The sequence below is a fragment of the Pituophis catenifer genome, unplaced genomic scaffold, assembly GCF_029215685.1.
Source record: "Pituophis catenifer annectens isolate HBS135680 unplaced genomic scaffold, rPitCat1.0.hap2 SCAF_2, whole genome shotgun sequence".
Taxonomy (NCBI): domain Eukaryota; kingdom Metazoa; phylum Chordata; class Lepidosauria; order Squamata; family Colubridae; genus Pituophis; species Pituophis catenifer.
The window spans coordinates 168,698,166-168,718,185 of NW_027256882.1; the positions used below are offsets into that span (position 1 = coordinate 168,698,166).

A 20,020-nucleotide genomic window follows, 5' to 3' on the forward strand; every position below is an offset into this window, starting at 1 on the left:
CGCTACCAGATCGAGCGATCCGGTCCGAACCGGGAGCATTTCACCCCTGGGAGAAGGTATGTTGGATATGTTCACCACCTTGAGTTAAGTAGTATGTGGAATCTCAGCATGGGGCTGATTCCTTCTGGGAGTTATTTTGGTGGGGAAGACATGAGTGATTGTCTTTCTAAGAAAAACACTAAGCCTTTTCAAGAGGTTAGTGTGTTTCTGTGCTTCCCCCCCATAAAAAAATAAATAAATAAATTATCAGGTAAAGCTCCATGGTGACATAAAAAGGGCTTTGGATTGCCCTTTCCTTTTTAAAAAGGGCCAGATGGAAGAAGCCTTTATGTTATGGATGGGGAACTTTTTGGCCCATCCATCAGGCTTCACTCTTTCAATTGGATCCCCTTTAAATTGTTTCACTGGAAATTTCCAAAAGTAATATTTATTGAAAAACATGAGGAAGGTATAATGAAAAGAATGTTAGCAATGATTCAGTTGTTGTTGTTGTTAGTTGCAAAGTCGTGTCCGACCCATTGTGACCCTATGGACAATGTTTTTTTTTTAAATTTGATTTATATGCCGCCCTTCTCCAGAGACTCAGGGTGGCTTACAATGCGCTAAGCAATAGCCTTCATCCTTTTGTATATTTATACAAAGTCAGCTTATTGCCCCCACAACTGAGTCCTCAATTTACTTACCTTAGAAAGGATGGAAGGCTGAGTCAACCTTGAGCCTGGCGAGATTCAAACCTGCAGTAATTGCAGGCAGCTGGTCTTAATAACAGGGTGCTTTAGACCACTGTACTACCAAGGCTGTTGGTTCCTCCAGGCTTTCCTGTCCTCTACCCTGGAGTCCATTTAAGCTCACGCTGACTGCTTCAGTGACTCCATCCAACCATCTCGTTCTCTGTTGTCCCCTTCTTTTGCCCTCAATCTTTCCCAGCATTAGGTTCTTCTCCAGTGAGTCCTTCCTTCTCATTAGGTGGCCAAAGTATTTGAGTTTCATCTTCAGGATCTGGCCTTCTAAAGAGCAGTCAGGGTTGATCTCCTCTAGGACTGACTGGTTTGATTGCCTTGCAGTCCAAGGGACTTGCAGGTATCTTCTCCAGCACCATAGTTCAAAGGCCTCAATTCTTTGGCGCTCAGCCTTTCTTATGGTCCAACTTTCACAGCCATACATTGCAACTGGGAAAACCATAGCCTTGACTATACGCACTTTTGTTGGCAGGGTGATGTCTCTGCTTTTTAGTATGTTGTCTAGATTTGCCATAGCTTTCCTCCCCAGGAGCAAGTGTCTTTTAATATATTGGCTGCAGTCCCCATCTGCGGTGATCTTGGAGCCCAGGAAAATAAAATCTGTCACTACTTCCATTTCTTCCCCATCTATTTGCCAGGAATTGATTCAGTAACTAACCCTATTTCAAACCCAGGTTTCAAACCACCTCGCATTTTGTTTATTCTTTCAACACCCCAGTCAACAACTAAAAAGTCATACACAACCAGGCACCATATGAATACCATGCAGAGAATAGCCCAGAGCAGACATTCTGGAGAGAGAGAGAAGTTCCCTGCAGATGGGCTCCAGCATGAGTCCAAAAACTTGGAAGACAAAACCTCTCGTTTCGGTGACCAACCCAGATTGAATCCTGCAACATTTCCTGGGACACTTATATTTGCCTTCGTTCGTGAATTATAGTGTCCCTCTTCCCCTCCCAATCACTTCCCATTTTAAACTCTGCCAAGTTCATATTGAAGAGATGTGCGTTTCAAGTGAGAATTCCTGTTAAAGAATGAACCAAATCCTCTATGACTTATTGACCTCAGGAATCTTTTTTCACTCTTTCTTTCTCTGTATGCATGAGTTGTGGCTCCGTTACCTGAGCCTGTGTCATCGGCAGGAGAGGACTCTGAGAGTGAAGGGGAGGAGTTGGCAAGGCCTCCCTCTCCAGGACCCTCCTCTCTGGCAATGCCTTCAGTGTCCGCCGAAGAGCAAGAGATAGGGCCGGGGCCAAGCACGTCCATGCAGCCACAGATGGACAGTGATGAGGGTAATAAGTCTTGGCTGGACCCACGCCAGCGTTGCAGAGATAAGCGCACGCAACAGAAGAAAGGGCGTGCCCGAGATTAGGCTGAGTCACTGGACCACACCCCACAGGATATAAAAGGGAGCGTGGTGGCCAGTCAAACCTTGTGACGAACAAAGCTGAAAGCTTCCACGCCATTCTGCATTGCCAGACTTTTGCTTTAAGACTTTGCTGGAAATATCTCTGGACTTGATTTAATTCCGTAATTATTGAACTGCTTTCTTTTGATGTATTAGAAGTGGGGAGAAGTTATCTCTCCTCTTTGTAAATAATAAACTTTTGGCAGGCAGCCACTAGGTTGTTGCCAAGTTCCGTTATCATAAGGAAAAGGATTTTGCTGGCTGGTTTGGTCTTTAACTCCTGAACGTCTGTTGGTGTGTGTGCGTGGGGTTGGGGACAGAACAGCATGACTATTGTACTGCACTTGAATTTCTAGAGATCTCATCTAATCTGAGATTTCTGTTGTGTATTTTGCTGACTGCTTCTACATATCTACTGTACATAGGTTCACTTCTGCAGTTGCGTCAATTGAAAAATTATCACTTGGCAGCCATTAATGGCTTTATCATGATGAAGTTACTGGCATATTTTTGCCTCTAGCTACACAATGGCATTACAGCATTGGCTGAAGGTTTTGGGAAAACAATTGACTGACTGATCTTGCTTTGCTGAGTAATCTGCTTAGCTAAGTCTTGGTGCCCAGCCCAATCCAGCTGGAAAGCCTTAGTGCTCCTGTTATGTCACTCTGCTCAGCTTTCCTGCAGTTCTGCTGCTATAGTTCTCTCTTTCAACTGTATAGAAACATTACCTCTTCTCCAGGTTTCTTTTTGAGTTGCTTCTCTCCAAAGAGAATGGTAAATAGCAATAACCCTAACCCTAACCCTACCTACCATTCTGTGCTCCCCCCTCTCTCCCTCCCTCTCTCCCTCTCTCTTTCTCTCTCTCTTGCTTCTCTCTCTCCTTGCATGTAAGTGTCTTATGCATTTCCCCTGCTTTGCAGTCTCCCCCAGCACACTCACCCATATACATAATAGCAATAGCACTTAACACTTACATATCGCTTCACAGTGCTTTACAGCCCTCTCTAAGTGGTTTTACAGAGTCAGCCTATTGCCCCCAACAAGGTCCTCATTTTACCGACCTCGGAAGGATAGAAGGCTGAGTCAACCTTGAGCCTGATGAGACTCGAAGTCGAAAGTCCCAAAACTCTGTTAAAATCCATCCACACATTTCTCCACTAACATGTCTTGGTTGATGTTTTTGAAAGGAAGTGGTGCCACTGAGTGGCACTGTCACCTATGCCTCCATCATTGAGTTTTGGGAAACTCTACAAGAGTGCTTGAGGCTGAAGAAGAAATAAAGATGGTGGCGGCAGTGATGCCGATGGGGAAGGTCCCTAACTGAATTAACATAAAAATGAACAAGTCTCCACTACCCCCCAACCCCTCATTAAACCTTGGCTTGAAATGTTTCCCTAGTCAATTCCAAGTGAATCTGAACTTTTCACATTCCATGCATTTCTGTTTTTTTCACAATGCATATAATGACTTGAAGTGAGGCAGATAATCTGCATAAATTATGCCATATGGGCTTTTCTGTACTTGAAGTGAAACACAGCACAACCGTGGCCGCCATTTTTTCCTGCCAGGTTCCCATGAAGTTGCCTTCATCTCATCTACAGTCAATGAGCGAAACAGGCTTGATTCTCCCCTGGTGATGCCAATACTGTAGCATTTAGCATTTTCTGTCTTCCTCTGATGCTGATCAAAGGCGGCATGAAGATTCCAAGTCTGTTGGCCTTTGTTACTCATTATCTTGGAAGGCAGTCAGAGGACTTCAGTGGCTTGAAACAGAGGCAGTGGAGGTAGAATAAGGGAGCAGCAATGGGAGCAGAAAAATGTCATGCTAGTAAGTAGTGAGCAATTCAACTAGCAATGGAGAAAGGCTCTGTGTCAAGCCGTCTGTATCCCTCTGATCGGCTGCTTTGATGATTTGTGGCCAAGGAATGGCTTAGAGGACATACAGGACAGTTCTGTTGTTCCAGAAAAGACTGTAGCAATTGAATAGTGTGAGATTGGTTACAGGTAGATCTCCACTTATGAACATTCATTTAACGACTATTCAAAATTACGATATTGCTGAGAAAAGTGACTTACAACCAGTCCTTGTATTTACAACCATAGCAACGTCCCTGTAGTCACATGATCAAAATACAGGTGTTTGGCAACTGGCATGCCATTATGATGGTTGCAGCATCCTGGATCACTATTTGTGACCTTCCTAGACAGTTTCCGACAAGTGAAGTCAATGGAGAAAGCTGAATTCACTTAACCATGTGATTTGATTCACATGATTTGATTTCTGATTTTTTATTCTAAATCACATGGTTTGATTTCTCTGTCTTGCCTTCTAGTGCTTTGATTCCTAAGCACCAGGAGGCAAGACAAGAAACAATGGATGGAAACTAATCAAGGAGAAAAGCAACCTGGAATTAAGGAGAAGCTTTCTAACAGTGAGGACAATTAACCAATGGAACAGCTTCCCTTCAGAAGTTGTGGGTGCTTCATCACTGGACTTAAGAAAAGACTGGACAGCCATTTGTCTGAAATGGTATAGGGTAGTGATGGCTAACCTTTTTGCCATCGAGTGCCAAAAGTGGGGGGAGCGCGGGGAGGGCGCGTGCGTGTGCCCACACCCATAATTCTATATGCCCCGCCCCTTGTGCATGCGTTCACAACCCCCCACACTCCCCCTACTTTTGGTACGCAATGGCACGGTGGGCCCAGTAGGCCCATTTTTTCGCCCTCCCCAGGCTCCAGAGGCTTTCTAGGAGGGCAAAAACGGCCTCCCCGTCCCCCCGGAGGCCCTCCGGAGGCCAGAAACGACCCATTTCCCAACTTCCAGAAGGCCGAAAATCAGCTGGCCGGCACGTGCATGCGCGCTGGAACTGAGCTAGGGCAACACTCGCGTGCCCACAGATATGGCTCTGCGTGCCACCTGTGGTATCACAGGTGTAGGGTCTCCTGCTTGAGAAGGGGTTTGGAGTAGAAGACCTCCAAGGTCCCTTTCAGCTCTATTCTGATTGATTGATTGATTGATTGATTGATTGATTGATTTGTTTACCGACTGTGGCAAAAAGGTAAAAAAATTAGGCAACATTCACTTAATGACTGCCTCACTTAGTGATAAAACTTCTGGTTCCAATTGTGGTTGTAACTTGAGGACTACCTGTAGGTTGTTAGGTTGATTTTATTTTAATATATTTGGCAGGTATGGAAACCAAGCATTTGGGGAGCCAGCATTTAAAATCCTCTGCTTGAGAAATTTCCATAGAGACTTGCCATTTACACATAATGCAAAGGCTTCCTTATTTTTGTCTTAGCACAATATGTAAACGGAATCAGTAAATAAACAAGATTAAATTTTAAAGATGAAAGCACAAAAGCAATATTTGCAACTGTGATTTGTTGAATGCAATTATAATTGTAGCTTGGTATGATGTATCAGCAGAGCACACTCTTTGCAGCTTTCAACCTTATTCCTGATTTGTTTTCTACACAGACCTCTAACAACTCAGAACTGCATCATGATAGGATACACAGTCAAAAAATTGTCCAAGCAGGTGAAAATTACTTTGGTCGTCTGTTGTATTAATTCCATATTGTTCTTATTGGATCAATAAATTATGGCTTAATAGGACACGTGATTTCACAACACTTTTATTTATTTCAGGACACACAATGGTGAGAAGCACAGAGTGGGCCATACTTTTTTGAGCCCTGCAGCTGCAGGGTAGTCTTTCTTTCATTTGCTTCCAAGAAGATGGAAGGGGATCTCATTCTAATTTGCTCCGGATCCCTACCAGTCTACAAAGTTAACTGAGCTTGTATTTGCGGTAGAAAACAGAATGTGAACCAACAGCCAGGAGTTAAGAATTGGGAAGATCTGTAGAAATAAGTCCCTGTGTTTACTGCAAGGGTGCTGAATTGCTACAGGCTACCTAAATGAGAGGGTGGATGCTCTGTCATTCACCATCAGCCTCTCCACTTAAATCAGCTTGTGTATTTCATAGAGATGCTTGATAGAGCGGGCATGAGATAGCAGGAGCCGACCTGTTCCGCTTTAAACAACCGTAAATGTTTTTAATACTTTCTTTAGCCCCCAGCTGCCTCCTCTGTCAGCTTTACACAAAATCAGCAGAAGACTTTCAAGCCAGTTAATTCCTCTTCTCTTCTCCCTTCTGGCTCTTAGTAGTAACTGAAAATATAAATCCAGTTCATACGTTTAGAGAGTCAGTGGCCCCATTTCAGTGATAGAGCAGCAGGAATGCAAAATGGCCTTGCCACAAGGCAGGGGAGCAGGCAGGCAGCCTGTATGCCTGAAGGACCATCCTCAAAGAAAAAAAATTGCATTTGGCTGTAGTTGTGGAGGCTAGGTTCAGGGAAGATTGAGATATAGGGAACTGAAGTAGCATCCTAGAGGGGCAAGATCTTGCCTGAGCAAATCCAATAGGGGGAATTGTTTCTTTTGTCACTGATCCTGAATTAACCACATGTGTTTTGCTTCCTCTTCCCACTCAATCTTGTATTTGTGCAGTAGGGAGGCAACATGGGCAGTAAGAAAGCATAAACACATTATTTGCCTTACTTTCATAAGATGTCTACAGCACAAGGCAATGAATAACAGTATTGGAAGGGACCTTGGAAGTTCAATCCCCTGCTCAGGCAGGAAGTCCTATATCAGTGATGGCTAACCTTTTTGCCATCGCATGCCAGGAGGGGTGGGTGGGGGAGGTTCGTGTGCACACACCCATAATTCTATGCGCCCCACCCTGCGCATGCGCGCGTAACCCCTCCTCCCCCCCGCTCCTGGCATGCGATGGCCCGGTAGGCCCATTTTTCTTTCTCACCTGGCTCCAGATCTTCTCTATGCATCTGGGGAGGGCGAAAACAGCCTTCCCCATTCCCTCGGAGGCCCTACGGAGGCCTGAACCGGCCCATTTCCCAACTCCAGTTGGACAGGAAGTGATGTTTTTTGTTGTCCCCAGCCTCCAGAGCCTTTCTAGGAGTCTCTGGAGCTGGGGACAGCAAAAAAGTCACTTCCTGTCCAACCGGGAATTGGGAAATGGGCTGTTTCAGGGCTCCGGAGGGCCTCCGAGGAGGTGGGGAAGGCTGTTTTCGCCCTCCCCAGATGCATAGAGAGGATCTGGAGCCAGGTGAGAAAGAAAAATGGGCCTTACCCACCCACCCCCAGGCCTCCTGGAGGCAGGAAACAGCTTGTTTCCCTACTTCTGGTGGGCCCAGAAGGCCCGAAAATCAGTTGGCCAGTACGTGCATGCACGCCAGAGCTGAGCTGGTGTGCCCACTGATATGGCTATGCGTGCCACCTGTGGCACATGTGCCATAGGTTTGCCATCACGGTCCTATACCATTTCAGACAAATTGTCGTCTAATCTCTTCTTTAAAACTTCCAGTATTGGAGCATTCACAGCCTCTGGAAGCAAGTTTATTTTATTTTATTTTATTTTATTGAATTTGTATACCGCCCTACTCCCAAAGGACTCAGGGCGGTGAACAGCCATAGAATAAAACATATAAATACAAAATTTAAAATAGAATAAAACAAATTAAATAATTTGGCTGAACAAATTTAAAACCCCAATAATTTAAAACCAAATTTAAAATTTCCATTTAAAAAGGGGAAAAACTTAGGTCAGGCCAGCTTGATGAAATAAAAAAGTCTTGCACGCGCGACGGAAGGTACGCAGATCCGGGATCCTCTGTATCTCCGGGGAAAGCTCATTCCAGATAGTAGGTGCCCCCCCAGAGAAGGCTCTCCCCTTGGGGGCCGCCAGTCGACATTGTTTGGCCGACGGCACCCAGAGGAGCCCCTCTCTATGGGAGCGTACTGGTTGGTGGGAGGCTATTGGTGGTAGCAGGCGGTCCCGTAAATAACCAGGTCCTAAGCCATGGAGCGCTCTAAAGGTGATAACCAAAACCTTGAAGCGCACTCGGAAGACCACCGGGAGCCAGTGCAGCTCGCGCAGGAGAGGCGTTACATGGGAGCGCCACGTCGCTCCTGTCACCACCCGCGCGGCCGCACTTTGCGCCAGTTGGAGCCTCCGAGTGCTCCTCAAGGGGAGCCCCATGTAGAGAGTGTTACAATAGTCCAGTTATTCCAGTGATTAATTGTTCTAACTGTCGGGAAATTTCTCCTTAGTTCTAGGTTGCTTCTCTCCTTTATTAGTTTCCTTCCATTCCTGCCTTCAGATGCTTTCCTGCCTTCAGATGCTTTGGGGAATAGTTTGACACCCTCTTCTTTGTGACAACCCCTTAGATATTGGAACACTGCTATAATGTCTCCCCTAGTCCTTCTTTTCATTAAACTAGACATACCTAGTTCCTGCAACCGTACTTCATATGTTTTAGCCTCCAGTCCCCTAATCATCTTTGTTGCTCTTCTCTGCACTGTTTCTAGAGTCTCAATATTTTTTTTACATTGTGACAACCAAAACTGGATGCAGTATTCCAAGTGTGGTCTTACCAAGACATTATAAAGTAGTACTAACACTTTATATGATCTTGATTCTCTCCCTCTGTTAATGCATCCTAGGAGTGTATTGGCTTTTTTGGCAACTACAGCACACTGCAGGGTCATATTTATGTGATTGTCCACTAGGATGCCAAGATCCCTTTCACAGTTACTACTATGGAGCCAGGTACCACCTGTACTATACCTGTGCAATTGGTCTTTCTTGCCTAAATGTAGTACCTTACTTTTTTCACCATTGCATTTCATTTTGTTAGATAGCATCCATTGTTCAAGTTTGTGAAGATCCCTCTGTAACCTAAACCTATCTTCTAAAGTGTTAGCTATTCCTGCCAGCTTGGTGTTGTCTGCAGATTGGATGAGTTTCCATCTATCCCCTCATCTAAATAATTGACAAAGATATTGAAGAATATTGGGCTTAAGACAGAACCTTGGGGTTCCTCACTGCTTACTTCCCTCCATGTAGATGGAGTTCCATTGAGGGCTGCAGATTGAGTGCGGTTGGTCAGCCAGTTACGAATCCAACGAGTGGTGATGCTATCTAACCCACATTTTTCTATTTTATCAAGTAGTAAGTTGTGGTCTACTTTATCAAATGCCTTACTGAAGTCCAAGTAAATTATATCCACAGCATTTTTCTGGTCCATTAATTTTGTCACTTTGCCAAAGAAATGGCCTGGATAGTCATAGTCATATATTTGGGGGAATTAATATGATGAATCTACATTAAAATTCAAACTAAAACCTGCCTCTCTTCCCGATGCTGTAAACCTTCAGGACTTCATCCGCATTTAGAGAGCTCTGTGTGTGTGTAATGGGTATCATATGGTTATATGCGAAGTGTCAACAGTCCCTATGGCAAATGCAGCAAAAGAAACTCCTGGGACATTATTAGTATAACTTTACTAATAATTCCACATAAGCACAGAAAACGCAAAGCCAGTTCTGAAGTTTTTGCATGCAAAGCAGCATAGGTAAAATCCCCTTTTCCCTCCTGGGCCACCCACTATTCGTTGTCCAGTAATCAATTACAGTCAATATGTTTTGGTCTGAGCATCTTGGAGCTTTCCCATCATTTGACATTTGGCACTAGGACATTGCTAGGTGACAGTCGACTCTCTTGCATTCCACAATTTCCTCCCAAGCCTCCCGTGCATTCCAAACCTGCTCTCCCCCTCCCTGTTTCTGTTGTCGCTTGCGAGCGGGGTGCCTAGCGAGTTAGCCATGACACACAGTGTGGGAGGGAAGGGAGAATGGCCTTGAGGAACAGGAGGACCAAGACAATAAAAGAGGACTAAATCCAGGACAGGAATGTAACCTGAGTAAATGCTTCAAATGAGATCTTCCATAGTTCTCACAAAGATAAAGAGTGGGAGGGGGCACACTCATACTTGCAAGCCTCTGTTATTATAACTTTACAATGAAAACAGCACTTACTGTACCTACATGACATTTTATTTTAGGTCTACCTTAGCAATTACTCTGAATATCTCTGGTTTTGCTTTTTTTGCTTTGCTTCATTGGTTTTGTTCCTGAATATGCAAATATTACTTAGACAAAAGACTTAACAAGGATGAAGCAGTAGAGGCAACCTGTCTTGCGTCCTGTCTAGGTTAACTGTGGACAAAACAATGTTGAATTATCTAATATTTCCTTTTCATCTTGGTGTGAGGAGAAGTGTTTTCTGAGTGACAAAAAGGCAGATTGTGGTGCCAATCAAATCTCCCTTTGTGAGGTAGTGTCATTACATCATGAGCCTCTGTGTTTCTTACAGCCAGGGCTATAATGCATATAAAATCACTGAGTGTCAAATATAAGCTTTTCACATGTATACATTTATTATAACAATGAAGCTTAAACAGCATGAAGTGGAAATGAAATAGCAAAGTTCTGAGGGAAAATAAGAAGTTCTCATTTTTTTCTGGGTCTCATTTTTTTTATTTCCTTTAAGTAAGAGGATCACACATTGCTTTATATCAGATTCAGTTTTACTCTGTTTTCAACTTACCAAACAAATTATATTTTGATTTTATAAAAAGTGTGAATCTGTACTGTTTTTGTAAAAACTACCACTGGAGTCTGAAGATACGTGATCTTTTTGTTTTTGTTTTAATTATAAAGAGTTATGTTGGTCTCTTTCTAGCAACACAGGAAAATATGTTGCTTTCTTTCTAGCAACACAGGAAAAAAATATGGCCCATTTGCAGTCTGAGGTAATACAGTCTGGAATTCTACCATGTTGTTTGCTTAATGCGATGTAGACCAGATCCACCATGGCGACAGAGAACATTATAAGAAAGAGAAAAGGGACAAAGTCCGGCAATAGTTCTGTCCCTCTCATAAGATCTGGTTCTGCCATCCCTTTAGGTGACTTTGAGCATCTTTGAACTGGCCACTGCTGCAGGACTCCCCTGTGACATCGACCCAGCCCTGGTCTCTGCACTCTCCAACCTGAAGAAAGGTAAGTATACAGCTTACTAACATTTATCTGGCTTGCCCCATTAAGATAAAAGTGTAGGGCTGCCTTCCTATATCATCTAGGCAAGTTTCCAGATAGGATATCTTTCCCAGCACTGGGAAAGATCCCCTATCTAGGAAACTTGCCTAGATGATACAGAAAGATCCTGTATCATCTAGCACTGGGAAAGATCCTCTTTTAGGGAATCTGTCCAAGCTGAGCATCAACTCAGCAAAAATATTTCATCTCTTGTCTCCAGGAACTGTCACTGCTTGGATGCCATTGCTGGTTTGTTTCTACTGAAAAGGCCCACTGCCAGATCGTAGCGAAGAAAATGCAGTTATGCTGCATTTTTAACTGTGCCTTTCTCAGTTGGCAGGGACAGTCTAGTATGTGTAATAAACAGTATTTATGGGTTCTGAACATCTCTGTGGGTGAGAGATATGCAATCTCTTACTTAGAGATTCGTTCAAACATGCATGGATCTTGGCGACTGCCTGGATAAGTCCTCTGTGATTTTCCATGGCCTCCTTCCTAAGACTGAGAAAAAGCTACCAGCCCAAGGTTATCAGCTGGCTTCACGCCTAATGGGGGACTAATATATTTAATAGATATTAGAGTGAGACATTGGGGCACATTTTTTAAAAAAATGTTTTTTATTTTCTTTTATTTCCTATTTTCAAAGCCTAGATAATCTGGGCAGATGGGATCAGAGTGGACACCTTCAATAATTGAAGGCACTAGAATGCTACAATAAGCAACTACTATTCCTGTGGAAGTGCATACTCTTCTTCGATCAGCTGATTAGCTGTATGACCAGCAGTCTTTTTTTCATCCTCCTTTGCTGCAACATAGGTCAGAGATGAACAGCAGCCTCTTTGATCTTCACAGAGAAAAACCTATGATCTGCTTATTTTGCTTATAACAAAAATCATTATATATATATATATATATATATATATATATATATATATATATATGTATATAAAATATTATATTATTATATAACAAAAGAAGAAATGGCAGATCATAATCTTCTTATCTTACTCATGTTTCCTTTACCTTTTCCTATTGATATCTTACATAGCCATAAGAGCCGTAGTGGTGCAGTAGTTAGAATGCAGTATTGCAGGCTAATTCTGCCGACTGCCAGGAGTTTGATTCTGACCGGCTCAAGGTTGACTCAGCCTTCCATCCTTCCGAGGTTGGTAAAATGAGGACCCAGATTTTTGGGGGTAATATGCTGACTCTGTAAAGAAGGCTGTAATTAAGCACTATGAAGTGGTATATAAGTCTAAGTGCTTTTGCTTTTTATCACTTGTTTGTATCTTATGATTTATGATCTATGATTTATCACTTCATTGCTTATATGTACACTGAGAGCTTATGCACCAGAGTCAAATTCCTTGTGTGTCTAATCACACTTGACTAATAAAGAATATTCCATTCCATATTCCATCTTGTGAATGTAACAGCACAGCTGACAACGAGGGAAAAAGGAGCAGAGACCCAGCAGCTTCTTGGTGTGCCCATAAATCCTGCTTTCTCCACAAAAAAAACTGCTGTACATTTCATGAAAGTATCTAAGCAAAACTACAGTCCTCCTATCATTCTATCAGTGGCTAAAAAGACAGTAATCATGCCCCTCTTTATTGCTTCTAAACCAGCTTCTGGCAATAGCCTTGTTCTGTCCTTCATTTTTACACCCTGATGAAAGCTTTTCCTGATCCTTGTTCTATAACTTTCTCAGTTTAGAATTTCAAAAATGAAAATTTCCTACAGTTTATGTTTTGCAAATGAAGATAAATATACATGTCCCAGGATAACGTTGCCAAGGGAGAGAATCTGAATCAGTCACAAGAACTATAGGTTTATTCTTCCAAGTTTTCGGGCTTCTGCTGGAGCCCATCCTCAGGGAACTTCTCTCTCTCCAGAATATGTGCACTGGGCTGTTCTATGTAATGTATGTATATGGTGCCTGGTTGTGTGTAGATTTTAGTTCTTAATTGGGGTATTGATGGCTGACTATTAAGTCATTGATAGTTGTATCCTTGTGCCAATATGCCCTCGGCTCCTAAGTATTTGATAAATTGGTGGTAAATCAGCACTCCTGTTTTTGTTTTTTTTTAATTTGATTTATATGCCGCCCTTCTCCGGAGACTCAGGGTGGCTTACAATGCGTTAAGCAATAGCCTTCATCCTTTTGTATATTTATACAAAGTCAGCTTATTGCCCCCACAAACTGGGTCCTCAATTTACCTACCTTAGAAAGGATGGAAGGCTGAGTCAACCTTGAGCCTGGGGAGATTCGAACTAGCAGTAATTGCAGGCAGCTGAATGTTAATAACAGGCTATTAGTCTGCTGCGCCACCAGGCTCTTTGTTGACTGACAAGGGCCCATTTCCCAGGCTGCAATCAGTTCTCTGGCTATTTTTGTTCCTCTTCAGACAACAATCTAGTAGCTGCGTAATTGAATGCATGTCCTTGTTCATTGCAGTTTGAGGCTACCAATGAGTTAGAGTCTCCTCTTTTAACAGCTCACTCATGTTCTCGCAGTCTGGTGGTTAGCTTCCTCCCTGTCTGTCCCACATAGTTGCAGGGGCAATCCATGCAAGGAATCTGGTAAATTACATTCAAAGTTTCTCCCACTTCCAAACGAACTTCATAGTGCATGATTTGTCCTTGTATGGTAGCCTCTGGGCTGTGGGCAATGTCCTCTTGTAGATGTTGGAAGTTGCATTCTACTGCTTCTGTGTTTTCTTCCCTTGAAGGGTCCTTGGAGGTCTTTTAGTCCAGCCCCCTGCTCAAGCAGGAGAACCTGTATTATTTCATATAAGTGACTGTCTAGTCTCTTCTTAAAAACTTCCAGTGATGGAGCACCCATGATTTCTGAAGGCAAGCTATTCCACTGGTTACTATAATTGTCCTCACTGTTAGGAAGTTTCTCCTTTATTCCAGGTTGCTTCTCTCTTTGGTTAGTTTCCAACCATTGTTTCTTGTCCTGCCCTCTGGTGCTTTGGAGAATAATTTCACCCCCTCTTCTTTGTGGCAGCCCTTCAAATACTGGAATATTGCTATCATGTTGCCCCTAATTCTTCTTTTCTTTAGACTAACCAAACCCAAATCCCGCACGTTTTAGTCTCCAGGCCTTCGATCATCTTAGTTGCTCTACTCTGAAAATTTTCCAAGATCTCAACATCTTTTTTGCAGTATAGTGCCCAAAATTAGTTGCAGTATTCCAGTATTAGTTGTGGTCTTACTAGGGTTTTATAAAGCGGTACTAATACTTCACATGACCTTGATTCTATGCCTCTGTATATACATCCCAGGATTGTATTAGCTTAACTTCCCTCCAGCTTTTAGGAGAGTCCCCAATGCAATCCCAAATTGCCTCAATATCTGACTGAACCTAATTTGAAAACCTGCGGGCTTCTTTCCAGTCCATCTCAAGATTGTAATTAAATGCAGACTCCTTGGCTTAAGCATTCAATCATTCTTCCTATTTCCCTCTCTCTTTTCTTTACCATTTTTTTTTCTTCGTAAAAAGTTCTGGAGAGCAGTTTGAAAGCTTGCCTGCAATTTTGTGACCCTTTCTCAGAAAATAAGGACATTTTGTGTAAGGATAATGCCTAATACGGTTCTCGGAAAGGGTTTAACTAAGGGCAATGCTGTGCTTGCTTATATGCATTTCTTCTCTGCATGAGGAAGTAAAGAATCTGTTTCAAACTGATCTGCAAAACAGTGAATTTGATAGATCGGGACTGCCATCTTCTTACAATCCTAATTGTCTTGAATATTTTCCTTTATCCTGTGTTGTACAGTATTTGTATTAACTAAGTGAGTTATTATTTCCCTGATGTCTGCCATGCTAGCTTCAAGCTGAAACTATGACTTTGTTGTAGTTTGTTATGCATCTTGCTTTTGCCTGGGGTGACTCCCTGCAAGCTTGCTTCCTTCCTGCTGGCTCGAGAAACCATAGTTATGTGGCACCATTTACCCGAAGTCACCTCTTCCTGCCACAATAATTACATTCCCAAGCCAATTGTGTAAGAAATCCTCCCCCCCCCCAACATATATAGTACCATGACATGCTTGGATTAAATTATGGTTTGTTGAACAGGCAATAAGAAGAAAAAAACAACCCTGAGGGTTTTCAAATGAGTGGATTTACATAAGGTCTCATAAAGCACAATCCACATTAAAGTTTGGCAGGGCCTGTGAACCCAGCCTCTTATTCCCTGAGGCTTCTCCGGCATCGCTTTGTATAATATGGTGTCCTATCAAGGATTAGTGGGGCCTGAAGGGGGCAATGTTGATATTCATTTTATAATATGAACTGAATCAAATCAGCTTTCTCTTTCCTCTTGCATATACATGCTTACAAATACATAATCTGCACCAGAGAGGTACATTGGTCTCCCTCTCAGTCTAAGGAACACTAATGAGATGTGTAGAATTTATGGGGGTTTTTCCCCCTCCTCTCTTCTCCTGTCCTCCATCCCACCACCCATTATTCTAGCAGTGCCTTATTTTTATTTATTTCTTTATGGTGCAGATGTGTTGACTGAAGCAGAGCTGAGCAGTGTCCGTTCTGTTCAGCTAGCCAGCTCCTTCCATCAGTTAATTTATTGGCCAGTCAGAACCACCATTTTTTTTTAATTCTCCTTTCCTTGTTTTTCCCCTCCTTTTTTGGAGGGGTGGGGGGAGCAAGCCTTCTGAGCAGCTGGAAAGGAAACTGCTAAAGTAAATCAGACTTATTTCTGAAATCTCATGGTGTACATCATCCTTTTTGTCTCCCTGATAGAGAGCTCGTCCCCTGAGGAGGACTACAAGACAGCCTGCTTGCTCCTAGTCTTCATAGCTGTGTCTCTGCCACTCCTGGTCTCAGATCCTTCCTCTATTTACCTCACTGAGATAGATGGTAAGAGACGTAATACCAATATGGAGCACCCTCTCCAAATGTCTGCTAATATACTTATTTGCTGTCTTACCTGGTTTGTATGACATGTTAACTTGTACTGTGTTTTGACTCAAGTTGCAGCAATTTAATCCCAATCTGTATCCTGATTTGGGGTAGCTTCCCTATGACTGCCGTGTCTAAAAATGCAAAAATCCAGGGACCCACCTTTTTGGTGCCATCTACTGGTTGCCTGGATTATGGCAGCCGAGTTGTAGAAGACTTAAGCTTGCTTGCTTGCATTTAATTATCAAATTTATATGGCTGCCCATCTCACAAGAAGTGACTTGTGCTGTTTTATGCAAAAAAAAACCCCTATTAAAACAATAAACATGTCAAACACAGTCACACAGAGAGAGAGAGACACAGAGAGAGAGAGAGAGAGAGAGAGAGACAGAGAGACAAGAGAGAGAGAGAGAGAGAGAGAGAGACAGAGAGAGACAGAGAGAGACAGAGAGAGAGACACACACACAGAGAGACACACAGAGAGAGAGAGACACACAGAGAGAGAGAGACAAGAGAGAGAGACACAGAGAGACAGAGATACACAGAGAGAGACAGACAGACAGACAGACAGACAGAGAGAGAGACATAGAGAGATTCAGTCAGCAACATAGCATCTCAAGATGTCACCAGTCCCCTAAGACTGCCAGACCTGATGGGGCCCAGAAAGTAGGAAGGGATGGATCTGTCTTTACTTCAGAGGGGAGAATGTTCCATAAGATGGGTACCAGAGCAGAGACGGCTCACCTCCTCAGGCTGCCAAGCGTAGTTCTTTGAGAAACAGGACTTGCAGCACAGCTCTCTTGCCAGATCTAATGAGAAAAGCAATTGGGAAAAACTTAATATAATACTCAAAACACAGTCCAATGTGATGACCGAATCTAGGTTGAGGTCTACATAATGGTTAAGCTTTGTCAATGCTCCGAGAATACAAGTATAGCCACTCCTGCAGCTTCATTTCTCCTCACCATACTTTGTTCCCTTCTCCTTCGCCACAGATGCCAGCAGGATCTGATTCACATACAGGGAGCAAAACTAAACAAAAATAAATGTTTGTAGATCTTGCCATCTGAGAATACCTGAAATGCTAATTCCTTTTCTGGTCGAACCAGGCCTCTATTTGGAGGAAGTGATGGCCAGGTAATGGATAAAGTGAGATTTCCCTTGGCTTTCCTTGACAATTACAGGTAGTCTCCGACTTATGGCCACAATTGAGCTCTAAATTTCTGTTGTTAAGTGAGACATTTGTTAAGTGAGTTTTGCCCCATTTTACGACCTTTGTTGCCACAGCTGTTAAGTGAATCACTGCAGGCATTCAATTAGGAACACAGTTGTTAAGTGAATCTGGCTTCCAGAAGGTCGCAAAAGGGGAACACATGATCCTGGGACACTGCCACCATCATAAAGATGAATCAGTTGCCAAGAGTCCGAATTTTGATCACGTGACCATGGGGATGCTGCAAAGGTCTTAAGGTCTTAAAAAACGGTCATAAGTCACTTTTTTTCAGTGGCGTTGTAACGTCAAACAATCACCAAATGAACTGTGGTAACTCTGTATTCTGTCTGTAGGCAGGATGAGAGGGAATGGAATCAGCCCTTGGGGCAGTTCAGTGTCTCCCTCTCTTTTCTAATATGTTAAAGGCTAAGCAAATGAGGAGGCAGATCTTAGCTAGAAGTAAGCCTTGTTACCTGGGATCACCAGGGTTAGGGAGAAAGCTTAACATGAACAATATTGCTGGCTGCAGCTAAAAAGACTTGCACTAAGAATCAATGTTAGGCAATGATAGTCAGAAGGAGCTCTGGGCTACTTCCAGCATTTGATGCCCCCTTGCCATAATATAATTTTTGTGATGGTGATTTGAACGCTTCCAAGCATATGTCTAAAATTGAGTTTCTTTTGAGTGTGAAGCCAGGTTTAATCATCCTACCTTAACCCTCATTGGCTGCACCACAGAAATTCGTTGAATTAGGTCACATTGGCTCAAGCAATTGTTGAAAGTTCTTAAAAGCTGCCTGAGGGTAGCAACAGTACAATTTTTGGCAGATAATATTGGCCACGCCTCTTATTTAGCGAAAGCAGCCAAAGATCAGGATTGTAACTGGGTTATGGAGACGGGGAAATTGGGTAACATCCTTGCATTGTTGGGAGCTTACTAATTGCTCTACAGCATATAGGTGCCTCCTCAAATTTTAAAGTCCAGTTGACCAAGTAGAATATGATTTTAATTTTGCAAAAGTAGCTAGAAGATCCCTCTCAAAATAGATGCAAAGAACGTCTACAACCATACCGTTATGGTTTACAATAGTTCATTTAGTGACCGTTCTAAATTACAGCAGCACTGAAAAAAGTGATTTAGGACCATTGCAGCATCCCCATCATCATGTGGTTTACATTTGGATGCTTGACAGTTGGTTCATATTTATGATAGTTGCAGTGTGATCACTTTTTGCGACTTTCTGACAAGCAAAGACAATGGGGAAGTCAGATTCATTTAACAGCTGTATTACTAAGTTAACAACTTCAGTGATTTGCTTAACAAATGTGGCAAGAAAAGTAGTAAAATGGGGCTGTTAGGAGGTTTGGTTATATCCTCAGCCCCTGAAATATTGTTCCCCCCCCCTTACTGTATTTTTCGGAGTATAAGACACACCTTTTTCCTGCATAAAAGGGGATGAAAATTTAGGTGCGTCTTATACACCGAATGTAGCCGCGCCCACTCACTGGCCCCCACCCTTTGGCCTCTGCCTCGCAGCAGTTACCTCCTTGCAAGCAAGAGGTAACTGCTCCTTTCAGCTTCAGCACAGCCTAATTAGCACAATGATTGGATCGCCTCCCGACTCTCAGCTGATTTGCTCTCAGCTGTTTTGCACAGGGCTCTGCTGCTTGCTGCAAAGAGGTAAATTGCTGGAGCAGATTTTTTTTTCCCCTTGTGCTAATCAAGTTATGCTGAAAATGAAAATGAAAGTAAAAGCAGACTGTTTGCTGTTTGCGGCAACAAGGCAAAATTGGGCAGAGGCAGATTTCTTTTTCTTCTTTTCCTCACCAAAAAAGGTAGGTGCGTCTTATACTCCGGTGGGTCTTATTCTCCAAAAAATATGGTAGTATTTTGGCCAAAGCCAAATAGCTGTAGTATGTCCAACATCACTAAGAATACCATGGTCCACTATGTTGATTGAACCCAACTGTTTCTTTGCTGCAGGTTATAGAAACAATATCCACTGCCTTGCCAAAGCTATCATCCAGGTGTCGGCTGCACTCTTCACCATCTACAACAAAAATATTGAGAGCCATCTCAAGGAATTTCTGGTTGTGAGTGGAACTCTTGATTTTTCCTGCATGTGTTATTCCTCCATGGCTTTTCAGGACTCCCCAAGTCTCCTTTATTTCTCTAGATCAGTACAATTAGGAGGCCATAGCTTAGTGGAGAACAAAGGTCCCCAGATTGTGAATCATGCCTCTCCCCTCCCCTCTCCTCCCTTCTTTTTTCTTTCTTTGCATTTTTTTCACATTACTTTTTTTTTTTACTTTCATTATTTTTTTTTCCTGTCAACATTTGTATTGTTTTTATTCTTTTAAAATTAACCTAAGGACTATCTTTTGCTGGGGTTTAATTTAAAAATCAAATCAAAACATGTCTGTTGCATAACAAAATATTTCCAATGTTATTAATCTTTAAAAACACTCTTTTGAAACATCGGAGCATGGCAATTCATTTTCCTGAATGCTGTTTTGAATGATTTTAAAAAATCATTCTGGGAAAGAGAGATCCAAATGTTTCAGCAAATATACAGTAATGTATGACTAAAGATACCGCATTTGTGCTGTGGGCCATTCCCTTCTGTTTCACACAATGGTCATTATTGGTGTCATTTTTATAAAAAGGCAACCTCTGAATTGTTCCCTTTGTTCTCTCCTTGCATTCACTTTTGATTTACTCTACAGAAAATTGGAGGTTGGTTTGCTTCTTTTTATTTTTACTGCTAG

The 20,020-nt window shown here is 42.6% G+C and overlaps 1 protein-coding gene across 1 annotated transcript in view; it reads left to right on the forward strand.

Annotated features, from left to right (window-relative positions):
* NCKAP1L (NCK associated protein 1 like) overlaps positions 1-20,020 on the forward strand; it is a 100,483-nt gene that overhangs the window by 58,694 nt on the left and 21,769 nt on the right. The window contains exons 27-29 of the mRNA XM_070934997.1: positions 10,985-11,078; positions 15,880-15,996; positions 19,236-19,345. Coding sequence (XP_070791098.1) covers positions 10,985-11,078; positions 15,880-15,996; positions 19,236-19,345 — 321 coding nt within the window. The remainder of the gene's footprint in view (positions 1-10,984; positions 11,079-15,879; positions 15,997-19,235; positions 19,346-20,020) is intronic.